The sequence below is a fragment of the Montipora foliosa genome, chromosome 8, assembly GCF_036669935.1.
Source record: "Montipora foliosa isolate CH-2021 chromosome 8, ASM3666993v2, whole genome shotgun sequence".
NCBI lineage: Eukaryota > Metazoa > Cnidaria > Anthozoa > Scleractinia > Acroporidae > Montipora > Montipora foliosa.
In genome coordinates this window covers 4,667,085-4,677,084 of record NC_090876.1, presented here as the reverse complement: position 1 = coordinate 4,677,084, position 10,000 = coordinate 4,667,085, and the positions used below count along the sequence as shown (strand labels likewise).

At 38.8% G+C, this 10,000-nt stretch overlaps 1 protein-coding gene across 3 annotated transcripts in view; it reads right to left on the bottom strand.

Moving 5' to 3' along the window:
• LOC138013128 (uncharacterized) overlaps window positions 1-10,000 on the bottom strand; it is a 21,091-nt gene that overhangs the window by 3,602 nt on the left and 7,489 nt on the right. For all 3 annotated transcript variants that reach the window (XM_068860111.1, XM_068860113.1, XM_068860112.1), the window contains 8 exons: window positions 8,500-8,578; window positions 7,211-7,290; window positions 6,036-6,147; window positions 5,820-5,878; window positions 5,037-5,156; window positions 4,724-4,809; window positions 3,204-3,295; window positions 2,405-2,491 (listed from right to left, as the gene is read on the bottom strand). In XM_068860111.1, coding sequence (XP_068716212.1) covers window positions 2,405-2,491; window positions 3,204-3,295; window positions 4,724-4,809; window positions 5,037-5,156; window positions 5,820-5,878; window positions 6,036-6,147; window positions 7,211-7,290; window positions 8,500-8,578 — 715 coding nt within the window. The remainder of the gene's footprint in view (window positions 1-2,404; window positions 2,492-3,203; window positions 3,296-4,723; window positions 4,810-5,036; window positions 5,157-5,819; window positions 5,879-6,035; window positions 6,148-7,210; window positions 7,291-8,499; window positions 8,579-10,000) is intronic.

Genomic DNA, 10,000 nt, shown 5'->3' with positions numbered 1-10,000 from the left:
CACTCTGTGATTGGTGCAATGTTCCCGCGCCACTTTTTAAACCAATCAGAAGTGAAACCAAAACCATTCGTAGCTCGCGTGTGCACATTTTCCCGCGCTTTGTGTCTGCTACGTGTAATTACTTCGAGCTTTGATTGGTTTACCGGATTGTCTCCGTCCTTTTTGATGGGCCAAAGTAATTACTTTGGTTTTGGTTTTACGACACTCAATTGAAACTCGCTCTATCACCCTTCTTGCTTCAAAACGCCAGACATACCGTTTTAAATCATGTAAATGTAAATGTCATGCTTTGTTTACTTAGCTCTCAAACTACTTCACAGGCACCCCACTTTTAATAATATGAAAGAAACATGATAAAAAAACTGTCAAGAGGTAACCAGTTGGCTTTTTACAAAGCGTGGTAGAGCTGAATCCGGGACAACCAGAAACAAATCCAAACCAGGGGCCCGTTTCTCGAAAGTCCCGAGCCGATCTTTTAACGTGTTTTCAAGGTAACAAAAATTAAAGTAACTGTGAAGTTTGACGACTTAAATCCTCTCCTCTTGAGATACAAAGGGAATCGTGACACCCGAAAATGGCCCGTAAAGATTCGGGACTTTCGAGAAACGGGCCCCAGAGGTTAGAACAGAATTTGAACCCGGGACAACCGCATGCAAACCCAACGCCCTCACTACTGGACCACGCCCCACGTATTCTTATTTAGGAAGAGGGTCAATCGAACTTGCCCTAAAGTGAGGACACCGAAGACGATGCCTGCAAAGCTCGTCACAAAAACAAATACTCTGCACTCTCCCGCACATGCGCTTTACATTTGAGTACTTAACTTTGTCGCTGTCGTCCTGACAACGACGTGACTCGACCGAATTTGAGGTTGTGCGACGGACGCGAGCACCTGACGATAAATTTTCAATTTTCATTATTCCTAGAGTGTTGCTACGAACCCTCCACGCCAAACGACTTGTTTGATGATGTCCTTTTGCAGCATAGAGCGATTTTCAATTGAGTGTCGAAAGTGAATTAGCGAATCACTTTGGGTTTGCATTACTTCACTCAGTGATTGGTTCAAAGTTCTCGCGCCACTTTTTCAACCAATCAGAAGTGAAACCAAAACCAATCATGGCTCGCGCGTGCACATTTTCCCGCGCTTTGTGTCGGCTACGTGTAATTACTTCGAGTTTTGATTGGTTGAGTGGATTGTCTCCGTCATTTTTAACTGGCCAAAGTAATTACTTTGGTTTTGGTTTTACGACACTCGATTGAAACTCGCTCTGTGAATAAACTGATCGGGGCCTCACTCGGAACGGTTTATTCACTTACGATGGTGCAAAGCTATATTTTGAGGCGCCGTTGTTGCCAACGACAATGGAGGCAGAGAAGAGAGACCCTGGGAACGAGATTGGCCATCGCCTTCGCAGATCTTTAAGTCCCTAATGCCTCAAAAGAACTTCACATTTTCTCCTGGGTCGTTTTCAGGGAAATTTATCCTCCAACCCCAGAGGCCAGAGGGAGCCTTGAATGATAGAGAAAAAGACCGGGCGCTTTCATTTTGTCAGAACTGGCCGGCCAGACCCGTCAGTTTGCAAAGAAAATGCAACAATCTGAAGGAACACTTCCATGATTATCCGTCGCATTCTTCTGGAGGAGTATACATCATCCTTGAAGTGTGTTAATTTGAAGGCGTTGTAGAGTTAGTCCTTCCAAATGCCCGGTCTGGCTGGTCAGTTCTGTCAAATGGAAGCGTCCTTAGACTGTGTACAGCAGACCGCTCTCCTTAAAGGGGCTAGGTCACGCTATTTTTGGTAAATTTGTTTAATTTTCTTAATGACATTTTGATATAGACTGATATAAATTTGAAAAAAGGTGGGCCGACGTTTTTCAAATTTCCCCAAATTCAATCCATATCAATCCTCTCCAGTTTTGTCCATCCATGCCCGTTCTTGGCTTCCCTGTGTTTTGTTAGAGTTCTTCTATAGGTTTGAATAGTTATTTTGATATTTTAGTTAATTCTATGACCATTCGATCAATACTGAAATTGCCTAAAATTGCTTGACCTAGCCCCTTTAAACATAACCCTGACCCTAAAATCTTTCACGGTGTTGTTGTTGTTGTAAACGGAAGATACTTGTTTGGCGAAATAAAAATAAAAGCCAATCAAAACTCGTTGTTTCAATGATGTAATGGATCGGGGTAATAACCAATCAAATCATTTTCCACACATTCCAGGAAAAATCACGTGGTAATGAATGAACACGATTATCGACGGTAAATCACAGACGCTCCTCTCCGATCTTTTTTAGGAGAGCGGGATGCTGTACACAGACTAAGGCCTCCTAAGATTCACTAGTGTCCTATCTTAATAAATGGCAATAACCAAAACGAACAAACAAGTGCCAATGACACTTACAATGCTCGGCCAGTCCTTTGCCGAAATTGAGAAACGCCTTCAGCGCCACTCCAAGTATTGCTATGGAAACGACAACGTTTATGGTTCCTAAAAATAAACGAAATTATCATTAGAAAATGAATGTCAATGTTGGTGCCTTGCAACCTGCCTCCAGAGACGCAGATAACGACTGCGAAAAGTACAAAAGCTGCATGACGAAGAAAGAAGCTAATGAGACAGCTATAAGTATTGTTTGTGTCATTTACCGTGACAGCCATCAAATTCTACTGATATAATCGTATACAGTCCAAACAATCGAGAAACAAAAATACGTAGGAGTGTCATGTGCAACAGCAAAATCAACATTGAACAAATGTTTTTTTCAGTAGTTTTCAATGGTCACAAGCTGATTCGCCTTCAACACACAAAACATAGTGCCCTCTAATATACCACAACAGTAAAGTCCTACACTCAGACGCAAATACCTAAACGGTCTTTTTTTTTTTACATTTTCACCACTAAGGCAGAACAGAAAAGTGTTGCTCCGTATCTATTACCTGAATGAACTTTAAGCTTGATATTTCGTCACGTCACTGTGCTATAGATAAGTAAACCACACAAATTCCCCTAACCCTGATCACTTTACAAAAATGTTGTTTCATGTCTAGGAAAAACCTTTGTCTCGGTTGTTCATTAGTGGAGCAGGGACTTCTAGTCTGTGGAATGTGACCTGTGTTGAAGACCCACCTCCTTAGAACAATCTTGCACAGGCGACACCACAAAGAGCTACCACAATAATTAGTGGCAAACTTCACCTTACCTAAATACACGAAATGCATAAATGCCTCCTGGGGTATATCTTTTCCATTTTCCTCAAATTCTTTACATCCAATGCAAGTTCGGGTGACAAACCTGTAGCATTTGTTTCAAGTTCTTGTTAGAAAAAAACCCCAGAATTTTACACTGAATTGGAAATTCTGAACACTACTAAACTGTTTATTTTAAACTCTTTCTTGGTTTTAGTCCATAAGACGGGATGTGTGGGTTATTAATAGGTTGAGAATGGCTGGAGTAGGAGACAGGAGGAAATCAAGTTAGAAGAACCAAAAGTGTTAAACCTTGACAAATGAACATAAATACATCTGTGGCTCTGTTAAATTAATAAGAACATTCATTACTCCTTACTGAACATACGTATACGTGAAAAATAAATAACTTGAAAACTACATCGTTAAAGAGAAAGTTTTGTTTTACTCTTTTAAGGTGATCTCATTGGTCTGCTTCCCCAAAATGATAGGTTTAAGATGATGATTACCATGCAGTATGCTGGAATATGGTAAAATATGCATCAAGTAACCACTGAGGGTCGCACCACGAACGTTGCGTTAAAGGGGCTAGGTCACGCAATTTTAGGCAATTTCAGCACTGATCGAATGGTCATAGAATTAACTAAAATATCTAAATAACTGTTCAAAACTATAGACGAACTCTAACAAAACACAGGAAAGCCATGAAGGGACACGGATGGACAAAACTGGAGAGGATTGAAATGGATTGAATTTGGGTAAATTTGAAAAACGTCGGCCCACCTTTTTTCAAATTTATATCAGTCTGTATCAAAATGTCATTTATACAGCTGGAAAATCATTCTCAGTTGTTATGTGGCCGTGATTTTGCAAATGAAAGACTCTTGCTCTGCCAATTTGACGTTTCAAGCTCATAATTAACAAAATGAAACAAAATTACCTAAAATAGCGTGACCTAGCCCCTTTAAGGAGCCATTTCCAAAGGAGATCTTCCTTACATAGGGACGAGGGACTGGACTCCCGGCCATTTATAACTCTCTCCTCGGAATACGTGATAACGAAGTTACGTGATCTTGATGATGATGATGGTGATGATGATGATGATAATAACAAAAATAACAATAATAGCAACTTTATTTAAGTCTCAAGGATATTTAGCCGAGCATGAGTGCTCTACTAACTGTGGAGGCTACAAGTTAACTGAAATCAGAACAAATCAAATCAATTCTCGGTTTTCACATGATAACACAGCCGCCATGTTGGTGTCCCCAAACAAAGAAACGGCGGCCATGCTGGTGTCCTGACCCAATCCTCCGCAAATTAAACTCTATTATTATGCAAACGTTTACTTTTGTTTTCCTTGAAAAACATTGCTGTTGATCACATGAGTGAAAACCAAGAATTGACTGATTATTCACACCCCTGATGAAGTTAGAGAGAGATTCAATCTAAATATTCCAACCTTTGACATTTCTGCTCTGAGTTTGGAATTCTTTAAAAGAATAGGTTAATAAGATCTCCGGGGAACACTTACCCATAAAGTTTGTAAAAAAAATAACCAATCACAGTTAGAGTCCAACTGAGAAAGATTATCATCAGGCATCTGTTTTCACGGCGAATCTAGGTGATAAGGAATTTTTTTTAAAATTTCAAGCATTGCCATAATGATGATTGATGATGAAGATAAAGAAGAAGAGTTCACCCTCTCGATGAGTTTTGCCACTATTAGGGCAAACTTCACCAGTAAAACATGTTCAAATACAAAAAAAGACGGAAAAAAATAAAGAAGAACAAGAGAAAAGAAGCAGAAGAAGAAGAAGAAGATAATAACAAAGTAATGTACTCACCACATAAAATCCAAAAGCAGCATACAAAAATGAAAGAGGAATCAATGACAAGCTGAGGTAATAAAAGACGTTTTGTGTATCTCTTAAAAGAACCAAACTGTGACAAATGCCAAACATGATCTGTAAAAAGTAAAAAATAAAATTAAAAAACCGGTGAATTTTAAGTCCAAACCCTTAAATATTCCTTATCTGCAGCTGATGCCACTACTTAAAGCTTTTGAAACAGCACATGTTGACCAGTGTGGAATGTGTGGCAAGAAGCCACTGATGGGTAAGTTAGAATTTTATGTATCCCTTATTATAAATTATGGTATACATGGGTATAATAGGGAAAACATGGGTAGACATGGGTATATAATATACAAGGGTATATAGGGGTATATATACGAAGGTATTTAGGGGTATACAGCGATATACATGGATACACAATACAATACACTATAATAAGGGATACATGAAGTAACTAGGTGCTCAAATTGTGGCAAGAAGCCGCTGATGTCCACACAAGGTTTTCTCTTCCCAGGCTCTCGTGCTTTTTTCAGCAGATGGGAGAATGTGGGTAGCAAATTTGTAAAACACTTTTTCTTCAACCTTTATTCCACATTTCCACGATCAACTTCTGTTTGATTAACAAAATCTTTAAGAAATGTGTGCTTTCTTTGCCCAAAGACAAAATGACAAAGATTATCAAGATCCAAGTTAAAACCACAATCATACACCATTACACGCCAAAAATTCAAACTCTCATGCCAAAGATCTTGGGTGGAAATTACATAAACTTACCGAATAAAGTATTTCCATTTTTAAAAGGCAGGAAAGAAGTTCATAAACTTGATAAACACCTTGAATAAAGCAGATATTGTGACAATATTATTATACATCACCCTTAGAAATACATGTATCCTTTGCATTGAGTTAAACTCTACTTTATGACTGAAAACTCGAGGGAATAAAAATATCCATTAAAAAATATTTATCTTTGTCTACAAAAACATGTACCTCTAAGCTTGTTGTTAAAACGCACCCTCTTGTAGATTTTCCATCCAAATTCTATGTAAAGTTTGTATGACAGATAAACGAAGACAACATTTAACAACAAAAGTGTCATCGCCTGTAAAATAACAAAAATTTATAACAAATATTGTGAATGCATAAAAATTATAGACTTGGCAATTGTACTTCAATCATTAATTAAACTTGTTTGACGACTCTATATTCTCATATTTGTAGGATTCTTCATTGCTACATTCACCTTTAAATGGAGTAAATTAGATGGAGTAAGTGTCACTGTTAGAAGAAAAAGGGTTTCATTAAAGCAAGGGGACATAAATGTTGTTAACCCACTGACTCCTAGGCTGTCTAATGCTAGAAGGGGGGAGGGGGGGGGGGGGGGGGTTTCAGGTGTCAATGGGTTAATCCATTCACCCCTGGAATGACTCCCATGGAGGAGTTAAATCACCTGGCATTAGCCAGTCAGTAAAATCTCCTAAGTAACAAGCTTTAGTAGGAGGGTAAGGCTTAAGTTGATAGCCATCAATTTTCGAGTCCAACACATACCTCTGTAACCAAATTTCATTTGGATGTGGCTCATGCGCAACCCATGATTTCAGGCAGCAGGGATGGCGCAGTGGTGAGAGCACTCGCCTCCCACCAATCTGGCCCACGTTCGATTCCCAGACTTGGCGTGATATGTGGGTTGAGTTTGTTGGTTCTCCACTCTGCTTGGAGACGTTTTTTCTCCACATATACTCTGGATTTCCCTTCTCCTCAAAAACCATGTTTGATTTGACTTGAGATAAATTGATTTAATTTCTATGTTCAGTGTTTGAAATCTGAGTCCAAGTACTAGAAGCCTTGAGACAGGGTTAGGGTTATTAGTAGTATTATTACTATATTATCAGCCCATGTACTATTAATCACACATTGAATTCATAATAGTGATATAATACTTATGTCTGATCAGAGTGCCTGATTTATGATGGCACAACAATGGCTTCTAATATTATAAATACCCATATCGATATGACGCACCTAATTGCATCTATCACTTACAAATCAAGCTTACAACTGGTAGGAGTTTACCATCACTTAGCCTGATCCTCAGCAAGGTTTCATAGCTTCGAAGTCTATTACATAATTTCACACTGAAGTTTAATACTCCAGAACAGACTCACATTGGCTATCACAATCTTTGGCAGAACATCATTTTCACTTATTCTCAATCCCTTGTATTTCTTGAAACCAACATGATAAACTAAAACAGAAAATTGATCACTTTTCAATTCCTTGGTCATTGTCTTTTTGTCTTTGTGAGAGACATGGATGATTTTAAGTTACTAAAGGGGGTACGGCATTGACATAATGAGGATGAGTAGAGGCTCTCCTTGACACTACATACAATAGAAAGGAGGATAATTTAACGGTATGATTTTACAATATACATCAATATCAACTGCCTTGTTAATTTGAATTGCACATGTAAACATGTAGTATCCGATCATTTATTGTGTCAGAGATTCTTATCATGCATTGAAAAGGTCACTGAAAGTTAAGCTAGCTCTTTAAAGCTAATGACCCTCAAAGAAAACCCATTTTTGATGCAAATGTTAAAGTGCCCCTGTGACCAAAAAATCAATTCATATTTTTCTTTGGATTTCAAAACTATCTTAACAAAACACTAAGTGACCCACGTTTTAAGCCTTGATTTCAAAAAGACACCTCTTTATTTTAACTGTAATTTTCCTATTTAATGGTCCACCATTACTAACATTATGTTCTTGAGAGAGCTGGATTGAGGAGAAAATGACGTCAAAGGCTCACTAGTTTAAGAATGCAATACGTGTGTACACCGCAGAATTAATATGCAGCATGGGGGTTTTGGGCTTTCAGACTTTTAAACTCACGCTTTGCATATATAATAAGCTGCGTTCACACGCTGAAATTTTAAGCTAGTGAGCCTCTGACGTCACTTTTCCCTGGATCCAACCGTCTGAGGTACAATCGGTCAGCTTTGAATGTAATGGTGGACTGTGATATCCAAAACTTACACTCAAAGTAAACAGCCTTTGGATAAAAATCAAAGCTCAAAATTTTGCCAGTCAGGTGATAAGCAAAGACACTTTCAAAATCTGAAGGAAAACAGGAAGTGGTTTTTTTTATCACAGGGGCACTTTAACAATGCCAACACTAATGTAAGCAAATTTCATAGGTGCATGTGACACAAGTTTTTTGGGACACTTATTTTTGCACTGCACTGCACTGTAAAATAATATTATTATTTCAACAAAAGAATCCTACAAATCACAAAACCACAGCTACCTTAATTAATTAAACAGAATCAACAGACATGTTGTTATACAATCATTTATCAATAATGATATCATCACATATTCTCTAACTTATTTTACACAGCCTTGTGTTTTCCGTTTATGATTACTTGGAAAAAACAAAGTTTGCCACTCACATTGAATAAAACTGTAGGCAACAAATCCAAAATTCTGCAAATCAAAGGCGACAATTTCCATGAAATTCTGTCTCTTCACCTGGAAAGGAAAAAATAATTGCAGTTGTAATCATGTCAATTAACTTGGGACTCCACCCTAAAAAACAGAATTAAACGATGTCCGCATGTATGCATTGTTGCTCACATTCACTGACGGCAAATTCTGGTTAATGATTTTTTTAAAATTGCTTTTGGAAACTTTGTTGTGTTTGGTCTTAAAAGAGTTTAATTTTTCTTTATCACCTGAGAGATTAACCTGGTGGCAAGTTTTAACACATGTAGACTAATAAAATTAAACTATACACATTTTGCATCATTTTTCAAGTCATTTTCAACAATTCTCCAGCCTTTTCTATCTAAGAACAACCAAAAAGGTTAGTTTGAGGGCTTTTCGAAACCCAAGGACAAAATGCTTGGATATAGATATGGGTTGTTGACCAAGCGTGAGGTCAAGATGGCTGGATATTGGCCAAGTTCTTTTTTTGCATGTTTATGGACCTCATCACAACTTCGTCTCGGTCCATAAACACGCAAAACCGAACAACCTTAGTCAATAACGGATTTATTATTACAGTATATGACTTAGGTAAAGTCTGCTACGAGCCTAGAAGGCCCATCAGGCCGGCGCTTATCTCCGTTTTCCGTAGCATGAAGCGACTAGGAGTATTCATAACCCCCCCTGGATGGGATGCTAGTCCATCGCAAGGTTACCCCCAGCATTACGCCGGTACCCATTTATACACCTGGGTAGAGAGAGGCACCGTAAGAGTAAAGTGTCTTGCCTTACAACACAACACAATGTCCCCGGCTAGGCCCCGAACCCGGACCACTCGATCCGGAGTCGAGCGCACTAACCATGAGGCCACCGCGCCTCCCACCTATATGACTTAAAACACCCAAAAATGAGCTTTCATCTTGCGGGACCAAGCGAGAAATCCCGAGCGTTCAGTAGTGCTCCTTCTCACCCACTGAGTAGCCAATCACGGTGCACAATTTGGTTCATCTTGCCCGCTCGAGGAGCTAGACATATAATACAATGTGTTATTCCAGAATTAATCCGCACCCCCACGACGGGCAAATGATTTCACTACTGCTACTTTCACTTCAGTATTTGCCTAAATCCGATTTAATGGCAAAAGTGGGAAGGCTTAATTTCTATTCATGACAGAGCAATGATCTTGAAAATCTGTTTACAAGACAAATGCTTGAGTTCCACTTCAGAAGTAGACCTACAGGCCCTTGGGAGGTTAAATAATAAATGATATTCAAGTTACCGAATATCCTGGTCAGAGGTTTTTCTTGAGCCGCAAGAGTCAGCCATGAAGCCGTGAGGATGAGCCGCAAAGTGGCAAGAAACAGAAAAACCTCTGGTTACCTTGGACTTGAATCTCACTTTCATGCAGACACCAGCTGTCATTAACACATCAAATTATTCATAATTACAAAAGCGACCAATGGTAAC